Consider the following 23,333-nt stretch of genomic DNA (forward strand, 5'->3'; position numbering starts at 1 on the left):
ACTAAGGGTTTTTTTTGTTTTAGTTATTAGAATTTTATGCCCTGAAGATTTAAAATATGTAAGTAGAATGTGTTATGTTTCTTTCTCAAAAACAAAAAATCTGGGGCTGCCCCATGCCGTAGTGGTTAAGTCTGGTGTGCTCCACTTCGACAGCCTGGGTTTGTAGGTTTGGATCTCATGCATAGACCTACACCATTCATCAAGCCAAGCTGTGGCAGTGACCCACATACAAAATAGAGGAAGATTGGCACAGGTGTTAGCTCAGAGCAAATCTTCCTCACCAAACCAGCAAACAAAAAAGAATCCAATTGTTAAAATTAGGATGATTTTAAGACCAGAATCCTATCTTTGATCAGCCTATCTACCCCAGAAGATTCCTGAGGGAAATAAATGCACAGGGGCAAGGCCAAGTAAAGAGCATTCTTTATTACCACCAAACCCCATGGCTCCCTGGTGAGCTGGGCTGGACCTTGTGGAGGGCTTCTTTTGCCTGATCTGGAGTCAGCCTAGAGTTTGACTTCCTCACTGCTGAATTCACACCATACCTGAACCTTAGATTTGCCCACTCCAGAGACAAAAAAAGGCCAAACCAGAGCATGCTAGCTATTAAGTAGAAGTAATAGTCAGACACTTGGTGTGCCCAATTCCAGCTATTAAGCTATTATAGTTATTATTTTTAAAGTGGGGTTAGATTATGATGGTATTTATCCAGGACAACCAAAAATACCCAAGTGCTATTTTTGGTCAGCCACTTATTTCCTCTCGAAGTCCCCAATGGAAATACATGCATAGAGAACAGTGGCTAGCGAAGGAGCAATCTTTTTACTCAGCACATTGAAAGTTCCATACTGAAAATGTGGCCTAGATAATTGTTTTAGCTCAGACCATTCATGGCATTATACCCCACCTTGGGAGTGGGAATGTAGGGAGAGGAGTGATGGACTGGGGAACTTCTTTTAGCCAGTATCAAACACCAAACAAACTAAATTAGTTTTGATTTCCTGGGCCTCCTTGTTTTGTGTTGAAATTGGTGGTAAAACCCAGTAAGAGCCTTTTCAGGCTAGAAGGGTACTCCACCTAGTGGCTGTGTATATAAAAACAGGAAGCAGAAATAGGTGAGAGGAAGAGGGAGACCGATCCTCCTGGATGTGTATTGGTGACCATTTATCAGAGTGAGCAGAGCACCTCATATATAACCTGTGCATTATTCTTTTAATTTTTAAGTGAAAAAAACTTGTGATAGCATTTTACAAACTGAAAATAGCTTTGTCGTTTTTTTATTATTAAAGTAAAATATGCTCACAACAGCTCTTTAATCCCTGTTAAATTTGTTCTTGATGCCCCTCATGTTTCCAGTGTGATTCTACTCTCTCAGTGTGTGTTTAAGCTGTATAAACTCATTTTAATACTAATGTAAGAAAATATAATTAATAAGGTAGACTTGTCTCCCAAATCATCATATAGATCCTGAAGCCAATATGATTTTTAAAAATTATTTGTACTGCTTCTCCCACTCCTTTGATAAAAATTGTAGTTTCACTCAGCATGTATTTATTGATTACTGATCACATAATAGACACTAGGCATACTGCGTAAAACAGTCCTTGGCCCAAAAGTAGTAGGAGGAGATGGATGTGTAAATACATAATTGCAACAAAGTAACAGTTGATGACTTCTATGCTAGAAGTCTGTATAGCAGTTTAGGATGGAAGGCACAAAGGAAGGAGTGGTCAATCTATCAGGGAGATTTAGGAAAGGCTTCATAGAGGAATGACACTTGCCTTCTCTCCTGACAGCTGAGAAATTGTTCACCAGCTGGATAGGGAATGGGCTGCTCCAGGCAAAAGGAACGACCCACACAAAAGCTGAGAAGTATAAAACAACATGGTGCATTCAAGGAACTCCAGCTAATTAAATGATATATCAGACTAGAGAGATGGGTAGCAGCTGGGAAGTGGACTTGGTATGCTATACTTAAGGAGTTTCAACTATATCTAATAGGCAATGACAGCTCTTAAAAGAATTTGTAGCAGGGAGCAAAAATCATCAGATTTTAATTTTAGAAAAATCTTTCTGGTACCCTTGTAGAAAATGGATCAGAAGAATGTATGACTGGAAGTAGAAAAACCAGTTAAGCATCCATAGCAATAGTTCATACTTAATAATTGTTGACTGAAGGGATCCAGGTATGGAGTGGGTGAAAGGAGAGGGTTCTTAGATAACTCCCTGGTTTCCATCTTGGGTGTGTGGATGATAGTGCTATTCCCTAAGGTAAGAATATAGGAAGAAGAGTGGGTTTTGGAAGAGATAGGAGTTCAGTTTTGACTGTATAGAGTTTGAGGTAGTCATGGGCAAGTGGCCATCTTCAATAAACAGCTGGATGTGAAGACAGAAATTAAGAGGAAGTCTGGGCTGGAGAGGGAGATTTTAGATTCCTGAGCATATACATGGCAGTAGATGAGTTTATGGGAGTGGAAGAAAGGAACCAAAGCTAAAATCATTGACATAACACCAATATTTCTGGAGTAGACAGAGTTCAGAGAGGTAGGAGAAAGTAGCATTGTATAAGTTAAAGGAGAAGAAAGTTTAAAGAGAAGATCAAATGCCAAATGAAGGGTAAGAAAGATGAGAACCAAAGAATCCACTGAATTTGGCAATTAGAAGGTCATTTTCCTTTGCCAAAGTCAGTTAGGTAAAGTGATATGTAGGGGATGAGGGGGGTAGGCTGGAGGGCAGAAACAAGCTAGATTGCAGTGGGTTGGCAAATGGATGAAAAAGAAGTGTGAGAGAGATTATAGACTGTTCTTCCATGAATCTTGACTATAAAAAGAAGAAATGTGACTTGTAGTACAAATTGTAAGATAAGTGCTAGGAGAATGGAGAGCAGGATAATGTGAGTGAGTTGGAATGGCTATTGCCTCTTGAACCTAGCCTCTAATTGCTTGATATCCCTGCCTGTCTTTCACACAGTCAGGGCTGGTATACACAGAGGATGAATGGCAGAAGGAATGGAATGAGCTGATCAAGCTTGCCTCAAGTGAACCTCGCATGCATCTAGGTACCAATGGAGCCAATTGTGGTGGGTAAGTATGGCTAAGTGGGGGAGCAGGAAATAATCTTCACTGAGTCCTCAGTGTCCAAAGAGCTCTGTGCTAAAAGAATGTTAGAAGGAAAGAGAGGAACCATGGTAAGGGCACAGAAGGGTGTAACAGGATGGTATGTTCTAGGACCTTCAGGTCAGTGTTGCTGGAATATAGAGGACGTGGTGCAGAATGATAGATAGATGAGGCTGGGCAACCCAGATTTTTGTGTGCCATGATAAGCTTTCTCTTGAACCATGCTAAGCAAGTAAAATTGTATACTATCCAGACTTTGGGAAACAGCAGGACAAATGATCCAGTTTCCTCAATAAATAAATTGCAAGGAAAATAAAAAGCGAGAGAGAACCTAAGTTTAAAGACAGTTAAAAGACGTTGGAATGGACATTTATAAGACAGTTGGGGAAATGTGAACAATGTCTACATGTTTGGTTATTGTTAACTTTTTTAAGTGTGATATTAATGGTATTGTGGTGGTTTTTAAAAGGAGACCTTTATTTTTTAGAGATAGAAACTGAAATATTTTTGGATGAAATGATATGATGTCCAGGATTTGCCTCAAAATAATCTGGTGAGGTAGGGTAGGGGCTGCTAGGGAAGTAGGTTGAGGTCTAGGTGCAACGAGATTGACCATGTGTTTATAATTGTTCAGGCTGGGTGGTGGATACATGAGAGTTTAGTATAATATTCTTTCCAGTTTTCAGTATGTTTAAAATTTTGAAATTTTCTGTAATAAAAAGTTAAAAATTATAACCTATCCAAACTTTATTGCGCATAAGAATAATCTGAGGCAATTGTTTAAAATTCAGATTTCTGGACCTCCACCCTAAGGCAGTCCAGTTGAGTTGGACTCAGGTAAGGCCCAGAAATCTGCATTTGTAGCAGGTATTCGATGTTGAATAACATTGTGTTAGGGGGCGGGAAGCCACTGAACTGTGAGTATCTGAGTGATGGGAGCAAATTCGCATATTTGAACCTGCTGACTGCAGAGTGGATGATGAAGTGGAGGGGAGAGAGACTAGAGGCACTTGTAGTAACCCAGGAAACAGGGCAATGGGTGTGAGCAAGACTGGTAGATTGTAGATGGGCCAGAGGAGATAGATAGAAGAGACACTTAAGAGATGGAATTGGTCAAGCCAGGTGATTAATTGAAGATCAGAGATAAAGAACAATAAGTATTTCACAGATTTCTGATTAGGTCACTAGGTAGATGGTGAGGCTGTTCTTCAAGTAAGGGAACATAGGAAGAGGAATTTTTTTTTGTAGGACATGATGTGTGTGATCTGTGAGTGGTCGTGGTGGGTAAAGTAAGCAGGATGAGGCTCCACAGTTGCGTATTGAGCTACTGGATAAAGAGAATTGGGAAAGGCTGCTGAGCAAGATGGGTACGAAGAGAGGGATTACCTCCAGATTCTTCACGCTACTTTAACCCTAGAGCCTTCAGATCTGCTTTCTCAGATTTCCCATCTGTGAAATGGAAGTAGAAACAGCCATGGTAGCATAAAATAATCAGCTATGTCCGTGGCAGCCTTAAGATTAGAAAACCAGAGAAGGATAGTCTCTTTTTCCTCTTTGCAGAACTGGACTTTAGAGGTCTCTTGTTTTGTTTCCTTCCCTTTCCCTTCCACTGAATCCCTTCTACTCTCTCCCCTCTTGCAACTCAAGGGTGGAGAGTTCAGAGGAGCCTGTGTATGAGAGCCTAGAAGAATTCCACGTCTTTGTCCTTGCCCATGTGCTTAGGAGGCCCATAGTCGTCGTGGCAGACACCATGCTGAGGGACTCCGGCGGGGAAGGTGAGTCAGTTAATCCTTACTCCATCCTGAGCACCCCCTATTTGCAGAGCCTTAGGCTAAGCACTGGGAGGAGGGCAGGGAAGGGAACATATAGACCCTTGGAAGAAAACAAGGTATAAATTAGAAAAATGCAAAATTCTCTAGAGATTCAGAGTAAAGCAGTTGGGGTTAATTGATGAGGCTTCTTAGGAAAGTACTATTAAACAGGGGTTGGAATGAAAGGGAAGACTCACTTGGCAGAGTAGAGTGGAGGGATTGCCCACTAGGCAAGAACATCGCCTTGGTAATAATCTTCACGGTTTCTTGCAGCATTCGCCCCTATTCCCTTTGGGGGAATCTATCTGCCCTTGGAGGTCCCAGCCAGCCAGTGTCACCGCTCCCCTCTGGTGCTTGCCTATGATCAGGCCCACTTTTCTGCACTTGTGTCCATGGAGCAGAAGGAGAATGCCAAGGACCAAGGTACTGAATGCAATGTCTGTGTCTCTGGTGTCTTTTGGTCTGCTTTATTTTCACTTGGAAAAACTGAAATGAGAGAGAATGTAAGAGGAAAGAATTAAGTGAGGTGCAAGCCCAGACAGCACATATTGATACTGTTTTACTAAACTATAAGATATACCAGAGTTTTAAAATTAAGGATTAAAAAAAAAAACAGGTTTTGGGGAAAAACACAGTAGCCTGTATTCCCTGCTCCCTGTTCTGGAGTAAAGAGTTTATGTATTAAGGTCATAACGTTCCAAATGACCCCTTGCTGTGTCTTAATGATTTTGAATTCCCTGAATCCACATTCACTGGCAAGAACATTATGAGTGTTAGTTGACTGACTGGTGAGGAGTCGTGGAGATTAGTGGCCTAAATTGAGTGCTGGATATTAAGGGAAAACCAGTCCGTTAGTTTTTAATGCTAGGGTAATTCACATGTAAGAATTGAGAAGTGGCTACAGTTAAAGATCTGTGGTATGATTCAGCCTCCTTTTTAGTGAAGTCAGCCTGTGTTCAGTTGCTTTCCTCTCTCCTCAAGGAGACTCTTTGATGACATGTTTTTTTCCTCTTCAGCTGTGATCCCACTTACAGATTCAGAGCATAAGCTGCTGCCCTTGCACTTTGCTGTGGACCCTGGAAAGGGCTGGGAATGGGGCAAAGATGACAGTGACAATGTCCGACTGGCCAGGTGAGGCAGACCTAGCCTTTCCATCTGCTTTGTAGCTGCAATCTCTTCCACATATGGCATCTGTCTCCCAGGGACTTTTCCTCAGCTCTGAAGCAAGACTGTCATGCCCTAGCTTTAGTGTCTTTGGGAAGATGGACTTGTTCTTTCTTTATAATATGAAGAGTGTTCTTTTTTTTTTTTTGCTTTTTATTAAGATTATGATAGTTTACAACCTTGTGAAATTTCAGTTGTACATTATTGTTAGTCATGTTGTAGGTGCACCACTTCACCCTTTGTGCCCACCCCCCAGCCCCCCTTTCCCCTGGTAACCACCAATCAGTTCATGAAGAGTGTTCTCTCACTGATATGTCCCAGAATCCCAAAACAGTGATCAGAAAATCAAGATAATCAAATCACACCTCTGCAGCTCAAGTGAGACGGGTTTTAAATAGTTGACCAAAATAGTTTGCTCTGGGTTTTTGCCTTTCTGGAATTTAAATAGCAAGAAAAATACATTCTCTCCCAACACACACCCCTCCTCCCAGAAGCTGGAGCCCAGAGGCTCCCTGCCTCTGTGTACAGCGTCCTGTGAAGGGTCTGTGAATGTAAAAGCTCCTCCCTTACCTCTTACCCAGTGCTTCCTTCCGTGGGCTCCTGAAACTGGGATCCAACTGAAAGGGATGATTTAAAAACCAAGAGTTTATGGCTTTTAAAAAAGTTCTCACCTAATTATCAAAAGCTCCTTTTAAATAGTATTTACAACAGCAACAAGAATAATGGCTGTGTTTAGTAGGTATTTCCTATTTTCCAGACACTGTGCTGGGCCCTTTCCAAATACTATTTTAATCTTCACAACAACCCCACAGGATTGATATTATTATGTATCCCCATTATCAACCCCAGCTGAGTCTTAGAGGTTGAAGTGACTTGCTGAAGGTCACAAAGCTTTAGTATTTGGGAGAGCTGTAATTCAAACCCAACTCTGTCTGAGTCCCAAGCCATGTAGTCCTCACCCATCCTACCTCTCAGTTGGATCATACTGTTTTGCTTTTGAAAGGTCGTTGTATGTTTTTAATTCTTTTTTTCTCCTTTTCACAGTGTAATCCTGTCCCTAGAGGTCAAGTTGCATTTGCTTCATGGCTACATGAATGTGAAGTGGGTCCCGGTGTCCTCTGATGCGCAGGTGAGGACTTCTCCCACCCCACTGTGCACTTCCTCATTTTCAGTGACAGGGAGAACAAGGGCATGTGGTGGTAGTCTCCTTCTGAATCTCTTCTGAGTGGTGGCTTATGGTTCAAGGTTAGGAATAATGGGAAAATATCAGATAAGTTCCAAAAGACACGTTTTCCTGCCTTTCTGCCTGTCAGTGCCCTCTATTTTCCACATCTCCTCTCCAACCAAGCTCTGATTTCTGATTTCTGTGTTCTAAAACACATTCTTCAAGAAAAGTTTTCTGGACTTTTTGGTGAACTTGAGATTGTCATTACTTTTTCCCAAGCCCTCTATACATAGACCTCTGTATCAGGCACCAGATGAGACAGAGTAGCTTAAACAACTCCTGATCCAGGAGGTTCTGAGGACATCATTATTATCCATAGATCAGGAACACAGGTGCCAGGGCACATGGATGGACTCCAGGGCTGAATGTCTATAAGTTGAGGGGATATAGAATGGTTAGACTTCGTTGGTTGTGGTTAGTCAAGACTTCCTTGCGGTTAATTTTGGGCAGAATTTGGCATAGAGAAATTTATAATAAAGGACATTCCAGTGTGTATAGAATATTCTCCCTCCTCACCCAGAAGCCATGTATTATATAGTTGCTTATTGCTCTGGAAGAACAGTCAGGCTTCATTTTGATATCTTCTTACTACAGAAGGGAGTCAAATTGCAGGGGATGAGATAAAAGTTAGATATTAGATGCATCTTTCCCTGGCCCATGGGAGAGCCGACTGGGGCCGGGGAAGGACAATGCCTTCCTGGGTGACCCTTCCCCCATCATGACAGCCGCCTTTCTCTGGAACTTGGCAGTCACTCCAAGGAGGAAGTTTACAGGCGTGTTACCATCCCTCTTCCACATGGCTAATTCCTATAGCAATGGCTGCAGGGAACCCTGGGAGCCAGATGGATGGCCTAGACGTCCCTGGGGGCTTCCCTTAACCCAGGCCAATGGAGTAACTGTCAACACTGTTCTTGTCTCTTTCAGGCTCCCCTGGCCCAGCCTGAGTCCCCCACAGCCTCAGCTGGAGATGAGCCCCGGTCTACTCCTGAGTCTGGGGAATCAGACAAGGAGTCAGTTGGCAGCAGTTCTACCAGCAATGAGGGCAGCAAGCGGAAAGAGAAGTCAAAACGAGATCGGGAAAAGGACAAGAAGAGAGCAGATTCCGTGGCTAACAAATTGGGCAGCTTTGGCAAAACCTTGGGCAGCAAGCTCAAGAAGAACATGGGAGGCCTGATGCACAGCAAGGGTTCTAAGACTGCAGGGATGGGAACGGGGTCGGGGGTAAGCAGTGGCACAGAGACACTGGAGAAGAAGAAGAAAAACTCGCTGAAGAGCTGGAAGGGTGGCAAAGAGGAGGCAGCTGGGGACGGGCCTGTATCTGAGAAGCCCACATCTGAGTCTGCTGGTAATGGAGGGAGCAAGTATAGCCAGGAGGTGATGCAAAGCCTGAGCATTATGAGGATTGCGATGCAAGGGGAGGGGAAGTTTATTTTTGTTGGAACCCTGAAGATGGGTCACCGTCACCAATATCAGGAGGAGATGATCCAGCGCTACCTTTCTGATGCTGAGGAGAGATTCCTGGCAGAGCAGAAGCAGAAGGAGGCAGAGAGGAAGATCATGAATGGAGGGGTAGGGAGTGGGCCTCCTCCAGCCAAAAAGCCAGAGCCAGATGGCGGGGAGGAGCTGCTGACTGCCCCCCAGGCAGAGTCCAAGGCAATGGCGTTCTCTCCTGGCTACTCTGGGGGCTTTACTATCCCTCGGCCTTCTGGGGGTGGAGTCCACTGCCAGGAACCGCGGAGGCAGTTGGCAGGGGGTCCATGTGGGGGGGGCCTACCACCATATGCCACCTTCCCCAGACAATGCCCTCCTGGGCGACCCTACCCCCATCAGGACAGCATCCCTTCTCTGGAGCCAGGCAGTCACTCTAAGGATGGAGTTCACAGGGGTGCATTGCTACCAGCTGCTTTCCGCGTGGCTGATTCCTATAGCAACGGCTACAGAGAGCCCCCTGAGCCAGATGGATGGGCTGGAGGTCCCCGGGGGCTTCCCCCAACCCAGACCAAATGCAAACAGCCGAACTGCAGCTTCTATGGACACCCTGAGACAAACAACTTCTGTTCCTGCTGTTACAGGGAAGAACTGAGGAGGAGGGAACGTGAACCCGGTGGGGAGTTGCTGGTGCACAGGTTCTGAATGAGGGAACCTTGGAGGGCAAGGGGACTAAACAAAGAAAGTTAAGCTCAACTAATTGGCTCATCAAGACCCAGCCCCCATGTTGATGGGGCAAATGCAGTAATGTTTATGGGAGCCTGGCTAGAAACTTTTAAGTGTGTGTGTGCTGGAGAGCCGCCAGGCTGGCAAGAGCAGGTCAGGGCTGGACAGTGCCTCGTGGGCTGTACTAGTCCTTTGCCGATCTTGACTTGATGGGACTGAGGAGGTACAAGGGGGGAAAGATGGTGATTCTGTCTCATAACCCCTTGGGTCCATCCCAGGACCTAAGGGAAAGTAGTAGGGGAAGGTTTGGTGTGTGGGGGCGGGGAGGTGGGCAGAAGTCTGGAGGAGGAATGGACAAAGGAAGTAATCAGTCAATAAAAGAAAAAGCAGACCAAAGTTCTTTTAGGTTGGAAAAAAGCACATGGTGGTTGGAGTCAGCAGTGTGGAGAGAAACTGCAAAAATAGACAAATTTGCTGTTGATTTGAATTTAGAAATTGAGGTTGGATAAATTCTTCCTCCTGAAGGATCTGGAAAGACAAGGCAGTAATGTGTGCTCATGGGTGCTTATTAGGAGGGGGTAGTTTAAATCGGTTTGAGATGAGAAAGGGAGGAACTTAAGAGGGGAATCTTTTTCCTCTTAAGTTGTATTTTCTTGAAACAGCTGTCTGTCATCTGTTCTAGTTCAAGAGGAGATTGCCGATTGCCCCCTATCTTGCCCTTATCCTTTTTGAGGTCTGAGCTCAGCTAAGTGAAGAAGGTTGTGATTTTTTTTGACTTTAACTTTATGAAAAAAAAGTTGCCTCTGGGGAAGGGAAGAGAGTGATGAGAAGATCAGCGGTGTGTGTTGGATTTTCTCCAGGTGGGTTCACACAGGGGTGATCGTTTTTAACTATTTAGCAATAACCACACATTGGGGTTCAGGTGCCACTTGGGAGGGGTGGGAGGAGGACCGACCTTTGGCCAGACTGTTTCAAACAAAACCAAAAACCTAAAGAGAGCACTACCGTCTTCTGCTGCTGCATTTCTGTAGAAAGCAAATTATTTGACTGGTTTTTTTTGTTTTTTTTTTTTAACGGAAAAGAAACAAACAAAAAGACCCCAGCGAGCAAAAGCATTTTTAAAAATGATTTCTTTTTTTCCTATTTAAATGATTCTTTCTCCTTCCTCTCTACTTTTGGAGAATGAACGTAACATCCCGGCTTCTTTTGTTAAGCCATAGCTGACCTTAATCTGTGGTTAGTTTATTAAAATAATAAAAAAAATTTGTAAGAAGAGATATTTTTGATAACAGGACTGATGTTGAAACATGGGGTAGGGGTTGGGGCAATTTATAAAAAGGTAGTTAGAGAAATATATTTTAGTGAACTATAACCACAGATCACAGATTACTCCCAATGAGTTAATCTGTCTAGGTTTTCCCCTTTCCCTGACTCAACCCTTTCCCCCAGGGGGTGGGAGTGGGCCTGTGGACACAGTAGGGGAAGCTCCTTTGCATTTTGCACAAAGCACAAGTCTGGATAGCCTACGCTCTGGCCAGCACCATTTCTAAGAGCTTTAAACCGGAGGACCTATCCTGGGCCAATTTTCCTTTTTCTTTCTTTTTTTTTTTTCTGGGAAAAAAATCAACTATGCAATTGTATACACTCCTGGGTGCATATGAAGAAGGGGAATAAGTGTACTTAAGTGTCCAGAGTGTTACTTGGGGCTATTTTTCTGTATTTGGATTTCTCTTTTGAGATATGTACTCATAACCCATCCCGTGGAATGTAATCCCCACATTTGATCTAAGGCAGACATGGGCTGGGTGTGTGTGCTGGGGGCCTCGTATTTGCTTCTGCCCAGTCAGGAAAGTTGTCATCCCATATTCCCCGTGGTAATAAAGCCAGCCAAGATTATCCTCTTATTGGAACTGCTCAGAGTTTAGAAAGGTTCTTTTCTCCTCAACAAACTTAAAAGTCACTTATTTTCCAAATCTGATAGTCTGTTAATCTAATCATTTCCTGTGGCTATTAATTCTTAAGCTTTTATCTGAAAATAAACTGGTTTCAAGGAAGCAATGAGGTCAAAGGAGGAAATGTATGTATTTCTGGACTGGGACTAGTATGAGAAGAGCACTCCCCTCAGGTACAAAACTTGAGAGAGTACCAAAAAACTCAATAATCAAGATAAATACTGTTTTAATGCGGTATTTAAAAAAATCAATGCAAAAAATCCATGATGAACAAAATATCAAAATCTTAAAGGCAGCATCCAACAGGACTGGGATTAGGGTGAGGGAAGTAAGGCTGAATGGAGCAAGTGTGGGATTGAATCCTGTCTTTAAAGCTTTGATACTTTGTGGATTTTGGTTTTCAAAAATAGTGCATTAAAATAGTATCTTGGTTATTGAGTTTGGGGGCACCGCTTAACTTTTGTGTCCCAAGTGTGAGTGCCTTGCTCACCTCACCCTGTTTCTGGGGTTAGAACAACGCTGGCGAGATCTCCACCTCGTGAACTTCCATCCCTAACAGGCACCCAAACAGTGGGTGGCTCAAGCTCGCTCCTTGAATGTGCACAGTTCGCCCGTCTTTCCCTTTGGCATCCATCGAATCGACATCATAGGATTCTGCCTGGACCAATAGGAATGGAAACAGACCAGGGGTTTTCCGAGTATAAAACCAGGAAAGTTTTGATTCTCTGCTGGACTGCTGTGTTTGGATTTGATCTGTTACTAGATTCTAGTTAATACTTTTGTGTTTAAAAACTGAGGACAAATGGACAAAAACAGAAACCTTGTGTCATGTTTGTTTTTGTTTTGATTTATAAATTAACTAATCCCAGTTCCTTTTGACCTCTTTTCAAATAAAAAAGGTGGAAATTCTGGAAGGTGGCCTAGGGGTGAGTGAGTATGGTAAAATAGGGCTTTATTTAGGCCCTGTAGCTTTTTATTAAGAAATAAATTAACATTTTTTTAAAATTTGAGAAGGTAACTATTTATTGAGGTATTAAAAAACCTCTCCATTCTAAGGGTGAGGGCCCCTAAGTCAATGGGTGTTTTTCTATGGGGATGAGTAAAGTTTGTGTTGCTTTATTGTTTGAAGGAGTTGTGTAGGAAGAGGGGTGAAGGGATAATCCCTGGGAAATGAAAACAGACTCGGGTTGGTTTGTGGTATTTTGGGAAGATGAGGGGTTAGAAGAGGCAAGCCCATGCAATTACTGTGTTGGGGAGAAGGGAGGAGGAGGGTACATGGCATGCAGTCAAAATGAGCAAAAATGCCTTGGTTAAGGAGGGGTCTGTGGGTGAAGGGGGAGGCAGACCCTGTAACCCTAGATGAGGGATGATATGATCTCTCAAGGCTTAAATAAGTGCACTTAGTTCCTTTAATCCAGGGCATGGGGATACTTACTGAGGTTATTATTGGAGAGGGGAGATTTTCAGGATTCTTATTTTTCCCCTTTAAGACAGTGCTACCCCTCCACCCTACATTCTCCACCCCAGCCCTGATGGAGCAGGTATACTGTAGGATAGGCCTCCAAATTCCTCCCTTCATCTATGCTGGTTTTATTGAGAGTTATAAGATTTAACCAAAAGTTTTTCCCTCTTACTGGATTCTATCAACAAAATAAAAAGATTATATCAAACAGGTTTTTTTTTTTTTTTTAAGATTCAGTCTCTTTATGGCATGGGGATAGTGTTAAACTCAGTGCTGCACAGGGCCTGGAGGGAAGTGCCCTCCCTTTCCTGTTGGCTCAAGTTCTTCAAGGGAAACTAAAGCTCACAGACCAATAAAACAAACAAAATTAGCAATGACTTTGTATTGTATATTTGGGATGTGATACTGAGCTGGAAAGAATGGAGCTGGTTCTGAAGGACTTCTGAGAACCTAGCTTTTGCCATTCTTTTTAGTCCTTTCTAAACAGCCACATATCCAAAGTTCCAGTCACGTTTTTTCTTTCCCCATAAAGGGGCTTCAGAGATGAAGCCCTCTAGACTCTGTCCTCTTCTTTCTCCAAGGAGTCAGTGTCCCAGACACACAGCCACAGGTGGGAAGGCAGAATTAGAAGCCCCTGCCTGGCCTGGAATCACCTGTACCCCAGATTTTTCTAATTTCCTTTTCCCTCCAGGCCCTGCAACTGCAGATTCAATGAGTCATACAGACACTCGGTCTCTCTCACTTTGTGGATACCCAGTCTACAAATCACAGGGTGTTTTGCCCCCCGTACTTAAACTGATTAACGAAATATTTATTATGATGTCCCCATGTAGACTTTCTCCATGCCACCTCCCTTCACTGGCCATGTGGGTAAAGGGGTGGTAGAAAAAGGAAGGGAAGCTGGCTGACAGTAGCGCTGAGAGGATTGGGGGTGGGGAGGACCTTGGCCTCTTTCTGTGCTTATAACTGGATCTGTGACTCATCTGGTGACTCACTCAGCTCCACCTCCCTCCTCCAGCTGCCCCTCCCGGCAGCCTTCTCTCCTCACACAAACCTGCAACCAGACCAGGATTCTGAAAATGGAAAAGTCTGATACAGCCCCTTGTCTCTCTACCCTTCCTTTCATCCACTAACCCTCCACTGGATGTGTGTGGGGTGGTGAGAGTGGTTCTCCTGTTACTTAACCCTCAGCTGCTGCCCCCTTTGCATTCCTGGTTGGATGCTGATCCAAGTCACCCATTTTTTTTTCTGTCCCTGACTTTTCCCCCATTCCCTTGATGTTTTTTCTCTTTATTCCTCTGCTGCTCCTACATCTCAAAGTATTAAAGAATAGAATGAGGCTCTTAAATGAAGGAGGGTGAGGAAAAGAAAAGTGGATAATGAGATTTTAAAATTGTGGTACACACCTCTTCCCATTGCAACAGACCTTGGGACGTATTGTCTTCCCCCAAGAGAATGAGGCCCGTGTAATGTAGGTGGGAGTCGGGGTGCTTGGTAGCTTTTAGGACTTCTAGAATCAGGCTTCAGGGCCACCTTCCTAGCAGGTGTATGTCTCTTTGTTCCAGATAGACTTCCTGTCTCACAACACCTTCACTATTTCCACAGTTGCAGCCAAGACAGGGAACCAGTAAAGCTGAGGCCGGAAGGGTGTGTACGCTGAGGGGAGGAGAGAGTTGAATGTCACTGTGCAAAACTGAGGCCCCCACCTAAGGATTGCTGCCTCTGTACAGACTCAAAATCAATAAAACAGCAGCTCAATAACTCTTACTTTGTATTTGATTTCCTGTCTTTTTCATATCTGAAAGTAGATTTTCGAATTCCTACCCCCAGTCACCATCAGCCACAGTTCCTTTACTTCCTTTCTGTGCCTTCCCCACCATCTTCGCTTGTTGAGTTGCAGGAGGGAGGGTGGGGGATGGGGTTGTTGAACTGAACAGAGGTTTCCAGCCCTCAGCTTTCCAAGTCCTGAACATGAATCATTAATTTGGAGATTTGGTGTCTGGGTTTGGAGGGAGTGAACCAGTTGGTTGGGATGGGTTTGTGTGTGTGTGTGTGTGTGTTTGATGGATTAAGTGGTAAGATCTTTACCTTGGCCCGCCCATCCCCACCCCAAGAACTTGCACATAAATATATTTCAGTTTCTCTCCCTACTTTTCCACTGCACCCTATACATGAGGTATGTCTCATGATCCCTGGAGAAGGATACACAAAAACACCTTAACTTGCCCCCCTCTCCAATTCTTGTGCCTCACCAGGCAAAAAATTCACTGAGGTCTAATTTCCATTTGCTGCTTCTCAACCACTTTTGTTAGGTCCACCAGGGAGGCAGTAAATAGGCCTGAACTACTTTTGCATTCCTCCCACCCCCTCTATTCCCTCCCCCACCCCCTTTAAGAAGAGAGAAGAAAACCGAGCTTCCCAGGGAAGCCATCACTGAGCGAATCCAGAGAAGTGGCCCAAATTATTCCAGTTTAATACTCAGTATTACTGTTCCCCTCAGACAGTCTCCAATGCTCATGAACAGGAAGAGAATAGGATCTGGGATTGGGGTGAAGGGAAGCTGGGTACTTTTTTCCCAGTTCCCCATTTTGTCCTCACCTTTCTCAGGCTCCTCCACTTCCTCTTCACTTTTCCAAAATTGTGTGTATTCTCCTTTAAGGGGCTGGGCATCTCTCCCGCCCTCTCCAGAGTCAACTGAAGTTTCCGAGGAGCCTCCTCTGGCTGGGCTGGACACACCTTTCAAAAGACCCCAAATCGTGCTCCGTGCACCTCAAACACTCCTTTCCTTTGGGCCCTCCCCCTCGCCCTGACTTGCCTCCTCTCAACTACAAGATTCAGCCTCTCCCCAAGGAGTTGAGCATCCTCGAGGTTTCCTACTCTTAACTGCTCCGTCCCCGGATGGAGCCAGAGAAATGTGGTGGGGGGGCCGGGGCCAGAGTTTCAACATCGCCCCCCAGAAGGAGGAGCCAGAGATGGGGGTAAGGAGAGGAAACTTGGGCTTGGGGGGGAGAGGGGCAGTCTGCAAGAGGGTGTGAATGGGGATGATGTGGAGATAAAAGAGGGAAGAAAAGGATCTAGGGGAGAAGAAGGGCCTCTCCTATCAACTTCGGTTGATGGAGCTTGGTCTGTCTTTTTCAGTCTCAAGTTCATTGTCTCATTATCCATTAACCAGCCCCTCCCTTTACTCTCTGCCAACCCCCATCCTGAGCTCCCCACAGCCACTGATCTCAGTTTCCCCCGAGAGTCTGAAGCCTCCAAAGGTGGCTGCTGAGGTAATCCTAGACCCCAGAGGTGGAGAGGCCTGGGGATTAACCCTATACCCTTCACAGCTCTCCGGACCAAAGTCTGTTCAGGGGAGTCGGATGCCGGAGCGCAGGAGTCGTCAGCTTGGCAGTTGCATGTCCTCTGGATGCCTCCCAGGTAATAATGCCCTTCCAATCCTTCTGCTCTCCAAAGACTCCTCCAAATTTCACCCTACTCAAACCTTGTTTCATACCCTTGCCAAAGATACCTCTGTGTTCCTTTTCCGGCTCAAAGTGCTTCTGCCTGAGGCTTGCTGTCTTCTGTGCGCAGAACTGTCTGGGAGCTTGGACCTTGATGGTCCCTCTGTTTTCCTGACCCTGTTATCCCTTTTCTCATTTACTTATTCAATAAACATTTGAGTGCCTACTATGTGCCAGGCACTGTTCTAGGCTCTAGAGCAAAAGAATACAAATTCTCTCCTCCTAAGCTTTCATTCTAGTGGGGTTAAGGGAGGATCTTAATCTTCCCTCCTTAGATCCTCCTGTCTCTGAGAAGTGGGTGTATGCAAGTGTGGACAACACTGGGACTAGTCATAACCTGGCTTCCCTTTTTCCCCTGTAGGGGAACAGATCCTAGCATGGGCCCCAGGGATGAGGAAGGGGCTGGAACCTGAATTGCCTGGAACCCTGATCTGCACCAACTTGAGGGTCACCTTCCAGCCCTGTGGATGGCAGCGGAGTCAGGTGAGATGGTTAGCGCAAGGGAAAGGACGCTAGCATGAAATGGGTAGGGGAGTCTAGAAGGATTAGACAAACATTACAGGAAGATAGTGAGAACTATGTCTAAGGGCTGTCTTTTGAATGTATCAGGGATAGTCAATGGGGACTATCTGTAGGGAGGGAAGGGGCTGTCAAGGCAGGACAATGAGAGAGATCTCAGATGTCTTTAGCATCAGTCATGTGCTTCCTCTAGGAGACTCCCCTGAGCAGTGAATATGATTTTGCCCTGGTCAACGTTGGGCGAGTAGAGGCTGGTAAGTGTGGGGGTTGGGTGAAGGACTCACTGGGGGTGTTGGAACCCCTCCTCATCCTCCTTCTATTCTCAGAGGACAGCCAGGGATGGACTAGGATGGGCTGGAAGAGTTCCTCCTAGAGGGACCCTAATCCATGGCTATGCTGCTCTCTAACTCTTGACTTCAGTAAGTGGCCTGTCCCGAATCCAGCTCCTCCGTCCAGGGTCCCTGCTTAAATTTATTCCTGAGGAGATTCTGATTCACGGCCGAGACTTCCGGTTGCTCAGAGTTGGTTTTGAGGCTGGAGGACTAGAGCCTCAGGCCTTTCAGGTAAGAGGTCCCCAACTCGAGGACCCCTCCTTCCCTTAGAGCCTTGTGATCCCTTCCCTGGCAATTCTCAGTACTCCCCTATCTCCCAGGATCCCTCTCATCATTCTCTCTGCTCCTCTCCTGAAGGAGAGGCTAAAAGGCTGGGATAAATGATAGTAATATGAGAATAAGGGGCCTGAATTCTAGTTCGGGTCTGCCAATTATCAGAAGTGTGACTATGGGCAAGTGTCTTCCTTTGAAAAATGGGGGTGGGGGTGGGGGAGGGTTGGTTGAAATTATTGCTAAGATTCCTCTCGGAATTAATACTTTGTGATTCTGTGGTTCTAGCTGTGTTCTCCTGACCCCAATCCTCATGACCTTTGGAAGCTCCCTTTGTTAGGGACTATCTTCCTTATTCTTCTCTATTGTGGCAAAAGCAGTGGTGCAACACGTGAGCCCCATTTCCTTCTTTTCAATTCTCTAGTCTGAGACAAAAGGATGGGATGCCCTTTCCTCCACAGGTGACCATGGCCATTGTCCAAGCCAGAGCTCAGAGCAGGCAAGCCCAACAGTATGCAGGGATAACCCTGAGCAAGGCTGGTGAGTGGGGGTGCTTTAGGGTAAGGAAAAGTAAAGAGTCTGAAAAAGCAGAGGCTGGCTGAAGACAAAGAACTGAGAAGCTGTCTCTGGTTCCTCCTCCTCTGTGCCTCACTCCTGCCCTAGGCCAGAGGTCTAGCTCCAGAAAACCACCTATTCCCCTCTTGGAGATATTAGAAGACTGGGAGACTGAGCGGAAAAAGCAGGGGGCCAAGGGCTGGAGGGTCAGCACCGTCAATGAGAGGTTCGACGTAGCCACCAGGTGATCTCCCAGTCCACTCCTGCTGCCATCTCAATCCTTCCAGTTTTCTGATCCTCTAAAGTTAGGACCTCCCACAAACTCCAGTCTCCTAGGACATCCACAAAGCTATGCCCCTTGCCTCCTAGATCTCTAAACCTGCAATCCCTTGGAACGATCCTTACCTAAGCAGCTTTCTTGTGATAACAGCTTTGCATTATAACGAGGTCACTGAGCCAAGCTGTAACATAACTCTCAATTTCACAGCCTCCCCCGTTACTTCTGGGTCCCTAACCGAACTCTGGATAATGAGATCAGGAGAGCATTTGGCCACTTCCATCAGGGCCGTGGACCGGTCAGTGTGAGGGTCAGGGTAATGGTTGGGGATTAGAGGGTCATGGGAGGTCAGGGGTCAGTGTGGAGGGAGGGAATCCCTGTGAGCTCAGTGTGGGGGCAAGGATAGTGTGGGGCCAGGAGATTCCTCCCATAATGATCCTCCTCTCACTCATTTGAAGCGCCTGTCCTGGCATCACCCTGGGGGCAGTGATCTTCTCCGCTGTGGTGGCTTCTATACAGCCAGTGACCCTAACAAGGAGGACATCAGGTGAGGGGAGGTTTGATGAGAATAATCAAGGGTTAGATGTTCAGGGCAGACTCCTTCCCTTACTTTCTGACTCCCTCCCCTCCAGAACAGTGGAGTTGATGCTCCAGGCTGGGCATTCAGATGTTGTCCTGGTAGACACAATGGATGAGCTGCCTAGTCTTGCAGATGTCCAACTTGCTCACTTGAGGCTGAGGGACCTCTGCCTACCTGGTAAGAATAACCTCTGACTGCTTACCCCTACCCTTAGACCTGCGGACCCTAACCTAGTTTACCTTTTGCCTGCTGTAGTTGATATCCCTTCAGCCCGATAATCCTTAGTTTTCTACTCAACTCCTATCTCCAACAAACTCACTATCTTCCTGTCTTCCCAATCCCAACATCTTTATTGCGATATAATTTATGTAAAAATTCAACAGCTTTATTGCAATATAATTTATGTAAAAATTCACCCTTCACCCATCTTAAAAGTCACTGAATTCAATGAATTTTATTATATTTATGTTGTATTGTTGTAAAACCATCACAATTTTAGAAACTTCATGGCCATTTATAGTTACTTCTCATTCCTATCCCTAACCCTAGGCAATCACTACCCAACTTACTCTTAACCTTTCAGGCTATGGATTCTGAATGTGAATCCTGTGTTCCCCGATCTCTTTGCCCTTCTAACATCTCTACTCTTTATCAGATTCATCTGTAGCTGAGGATAAATGGCTCTCAGCCCTGGAAGGAACACGATGGTTGGATTATGTCAGGTACTCCCTCTTTGTCTGACTGATTTATAATTCGACCCTCCCCAACCTTCTGTTAACTTGGACTCCTAAATGGCCTTCCATTAACTCTTCTCCTTGGTTTCCCAAGAATACTGTTATTTGCTGCTTGTTAGAAGGAGCTGCCTCTATTTCATCCCATGACACAACACTCCCTTCCTTCAGGCTTATCATTCTTCCCTCCTCTTCCTCACCTGCCCCTCCAGGTCTTGTCTTCGAAAGGCCAGTGACATTTCAGTCCTAGTGACATCCAGGGTTCGCTCTGTAGTACTTCAAGGTGAGTGTCTTGAGTCAACCCCCTCCATTCCTTGCCTTTTTCCTTTACCTACCTGACTGGTTCTGTTCAGGAGGGAGAACTATAAGGCTTCCTTGTTCCCTTCTAGTGCTAGCACCCTCTCCTGTTACTAGGAACTACCCATGAGCTCTAACTCATCCTTTAGTGCTACCTCTGCCCCCCGCTAAGCCTGTGGTCCCTAACAGTATGGTTCTCAGCTCTCTGTTCCCATCCTTCCATCAGCGGATGGGGATTGGGATTGGGGTGGGAAGGACTATGTGGAAGCTGATTTGATATTTATGATTCTGCCTCCTACATGTGAAGCTGGGTATTTCTATCCAAGTGGCGTCTATGAGTGAATCATTTAAGGTCTTTGTTTTTTCTTTACTTCTATGTGCCCCCTTGATCCTAACTACCCAAAACTTTTCCCCTCTGTGCCTCTCTCTTCTTGCTATGTTTCCTTTTCTCATTCTCTTCTGCCCTAGTTTCTTGGTCCCTCCTTCTTTGTCCCTTCTCCCTCTTTATCACCCAGAGCGCGGTGATCGTGATTTCAATGGCCTCCTCTCTTCACTCGTCCAGCTGCTTTCAGCCCCTGAAGCCCGAACACTGCTTGGCTTCCAATCACTAGTACAGCGAGAGTGGGTGGCAGCTGGACATCCTTTCCTGACCCGACTTGGGGGAACTGGGGCCAGTGAAGAGGTGAGAATGTTTTAGGAGGGTATTGGAAGGGTATTACTAAAGAAGTAAGGGGATGAGGAAATTATACAGGATAATCTGTTGGAGGTGAATCCAGTCAGAAGGGTCCTAAGGTTGGGCTGAGCTTCAAGAGCGACCCAGATGAGTGAGGGTTCACAACCCTCTACTAGTCAATTCAGATTTCCATTCCCTGACTTCCTTAGTTGCTCCTGTTCCCTGTGTCTCTCATCCCCTGTCATTTTGTCATCCCCCCACGCCGAGTCCCAGAATCCCTTCCAACCTCTTAATGTCCCTCTTCTCAGGCCCCAGTGTTTCTCCTTTTCCTTGATTGCGTCTGGCAGCTCCTCCAGCAGTTTCCAGCTGAGTTTGAATTCTCTGAGTTTTTCCTTCTTGCTCTTCAAGACAGTGTCAGGGTTCCTGACACCCTTACATTCTTGAGAGACACTCCCTGGGAGCGTGGAAAGCAGAGTGGACAGGTCAGTGATTTCCATTTTTGACTTGTCTTTTTTTTTTTTTGCCCCATTGAGAAGTACTCTCTAAAGTTTAGTCTTGATTTATGAAAAGTAAGGTCTGTCGGTGGGAAAGGGGGAGGTTGGTGCTCACTCTGAGGACTGGACTTTCACCCTACATGATTCTTATAGTAAGAGATGAGAGTTTCATGATTTCTCCATAGACTTGGGAAAAGGATTATGCTTTTTCTGTTTAACCATCCTTTTTCTTGTTTCCTCTGTCCAGCTCAACTCCTATACACAAGTCTATACCCCGGGGTACTCCCAGCCCTCAGCTGGGAATTCTGTTAACCAAAAGCTGTCTGTCTGGGACTGGGATTTACGCTACAGCAATGAACAGATACTACAATTCCATAATCCTGGCTATGACCCAGAACACTGCCCAGGTTCCTGGCTCCCTAGACAGCAGGTGAGGTGTCTAAACTTCCTAAATTCCCTTGACTTTCTCACAGGCTCATCCTACTAGATGGGGTGAAGTGGAAAGACAGTGTCTGAGTTCCCCAGGGAAAGCTACCCAACTCCTCTTCTGTAGCTGTTACTTATAGTCCCTGGCTGTCCTGAGGAAGACAGAAATCCTGGAATAGCACAGAGGGCATCCTTTTTATCCTCCTCATTTCCTCTCTTATGCATACATTTTACATGTTTCCCTAAAATCAATTTTAATCAGTCCTGAGGTCTAGTTTGAAGCCTAATGAGGAGAGTAGACAAAGAATTCTCAGGGAGAGGCTTGTAGTTCCATCACTAGTGCAGTGTGAACTGGGCATTCCTTCCTGACTCAGTTTGGGGAAACTGGGGTCATCTGGTTTCTAGGTTGCTTTCCCTTTCTCCTTTAGCCAAGCTTCATGGTTCCTGGACCCCCCAGTTCTGTGTGGCTCTTCTCTAGAGGGGCCCTGACCCCGCTGCATCAGCTCTGCCCTTGGCGGGACAGTCCGTCCCTGCTTGCAGTCTCTTCTCGTTGGCTCCCTCGAGCTGCCATCTCCTCAGAAAGTCTGGCTGATCAGGAGTGGGGGCTCCCTTCACATTGGGGAGCTTGCCCTTTACCACCAGGGCTGTTGCTGCCTGGATATCTCGGACCCCAGATCAGGCTCTGGAGACGCTGCTACCTGAGGGGAAGGCCTGAGGTCCAGGTGAGCAGGGGAGACAGGGATTGGGAGTGGGAGAAGGGGCCTGACTGCTGAACCAGATGTGCTAGCAGAAACCAGAGGTTTCGATGTTTCTAGGAGCTGGAAACGCAAGGGCTGTAGGGACTGGGAAGTGAAGTACCGTTCCTGCTGGGATCAAAGTGGATACATTTGGGAATGTGGGAAACTGCTGGAGACTTAAATCAAGCGGAACCTAGGGCATAACTGGAGGGGAAGAGAGAATTAAAGACACCAGAAGCAGTGGGCAGATCTTAGAAGCAGAGAGCTAGAGCTGCAATAATATTCCTCTCTGCCTCTCTTCACCCCTCCCCAGATGGGCCTCTCAGCTCCCACAGTCTCTGGCCTCCAGGATGAGCTATCCCATCTTCAGGAGCTATTAAGGAAATGGACACCAAGAATATCTCCTGAGGATCACTCCAAGAAAAGAGATCCAAACACCATTCTCTCCCAATCCTGTTGAAACTGCTGGCTTCCTCATGGGCAGGGCAGAGGGCATCTGAGATGATGGAGGGTTCCCTCTAATCTTTCAGTTTTTCTTATCTAGTCATGCTGCCTCAGCTTTCACACTCCAGCCCTTAACAAGCTCACAGACTTGAGCTTTCATCGCAGATGAGTGGTGCTAACCTTCTCCAACTCTTGTCCTCATTTGTTTCTTGTGATTTGAAGAATTAAGAAACAATCCAGAGTATGATCGCCTCTTTTTTTCAGGGAAATTGCATGCCTTTTGGATATCCAACTGTTAAATTGTGAGATCAGAGATGCTGTTCAGCAGTCCCAAGATGGCCTACAGACTTCATTCATCACCTCCTCTTGCAGCTTCTTTAATTCCAGTTTCTATTTCTTCCTTTATAGTTTTCTATGGGCATGGGGTGGATATGGGAGACACCCTGTCTCTTCCAATTGTGTATTTTTGTAGTGACATTTCTATTAAGGAGTTCATTAAAGCACAGTATTTATACACATCGCTGGCATTGTTTCTTGTGTCTGAATAAAGCATCCCAGATAAGTAAGTGGTGGGTGGAGGGTGGGTGTCACCCAAGAAGAAGGCACCCACC

The 23,333-nt window shown here is 45.6% G+C and overlaps 2 protein-coding genes and 1 long non-coding RNA gene across 24 annotated transcripts in view; 2 read left to right on the forward strand and 1 right to left on the reverse strand.

Annotated features, from left to right (window-relative positions):
- The window catches only part of OTUD7B (OTU deubiquitinase 7B), a 55,094-nt gene extending 42,002 nt beyond the window's left edge, over positions 1-13,092 (forward strand). For all 22 annotated transcript variants that reach the window (XM_008514876.2, XM_070607195.1, XM_070607192.1 and 19 more), the window contains 6 exons: positions 2,971-3,083; positions 4,764-4,891; positions 5,201-5,350; positions 5,944-6,058; positions 7,136-7,220; positions 8,241-13,092. In XM_008514876.2, coding sequence (XP_008513098.1) covers positions 2,971-3,083; positions 4,764-4,891; positions 5,201-5,350; positions 5,944-6,058; positions 7,136-7,220; positions 8,241-9,449 — 1,800 coding nt within the window. In that variant the 3' untranslated portion in view covers positions 9,450-13,092. The remainder of the gene's footprint in view (positions 1-2,970; positions 3,084-4,763; positions 4,892-5,200; positions 5,351-5,943; positions 6,059-7,135; positions 7,221-8,240) is intronic.
- LOC139081441 (uncharacterized) lies at positions 1,246-15,692 on the reverse strand. The gene is made up of 3 exons (XR_011536559.1): positions 15,483-15,692; positions 5,125-5,413; positions 1,246-4,988 (listed from the first exon to the last, which is right to left on the reverse strand). It is a non-coding gene; the product is annotated as an uncharacterized lncRNA (long non-coding RNA).
- On the forward strand, positions 15,358-22,964 carry MTMR11 (myotubularin related protein 11). Its single transcript, XM_008514874.2, is given in 18 exon segments — positions 15,358-15,862; positions 16,214-16,304; positions 16,749-16,870; positions 17,100-17,160; positions 17,327-17,469; positions 17,970-18,048; positions 18,172-18,307; positions 18,551-18,638; positions 18,799-18,887; positions 18,973-19,097; positions 19,576-19,642; positions 19,864-19,934; positions 20,464-20,630; positions 20,930-21,103; positions 21,363-21,545; positions 21,970-22,263; positions 22,592-22,723; positions 22,725-22,964. Coding segments are annotated over 18 exon segments (2,142 nt in total). The 5' UTR covers positions 15,358-15,796; the 3' UTR covers positions 22,779-22,964.
- The last annotated feature ends 369 nt before the right edge of the window (positions 22,965-23,333 follow it).

Source organism: Equus przewalskii, unplaced genomic scaffold, assembly GCF_037783145.1.
Source record: "Equus przewalskii isolate Varuska unplaced genomic scaffold, EquPr2 ChrUn-10, whole genome shotgun sequence".
Lineage (NCBI taxonomy): Eukaryota > Metazoa > Chordata > Mammalia > Perissodactyla > Equidae > Equus > Equus przewalskii.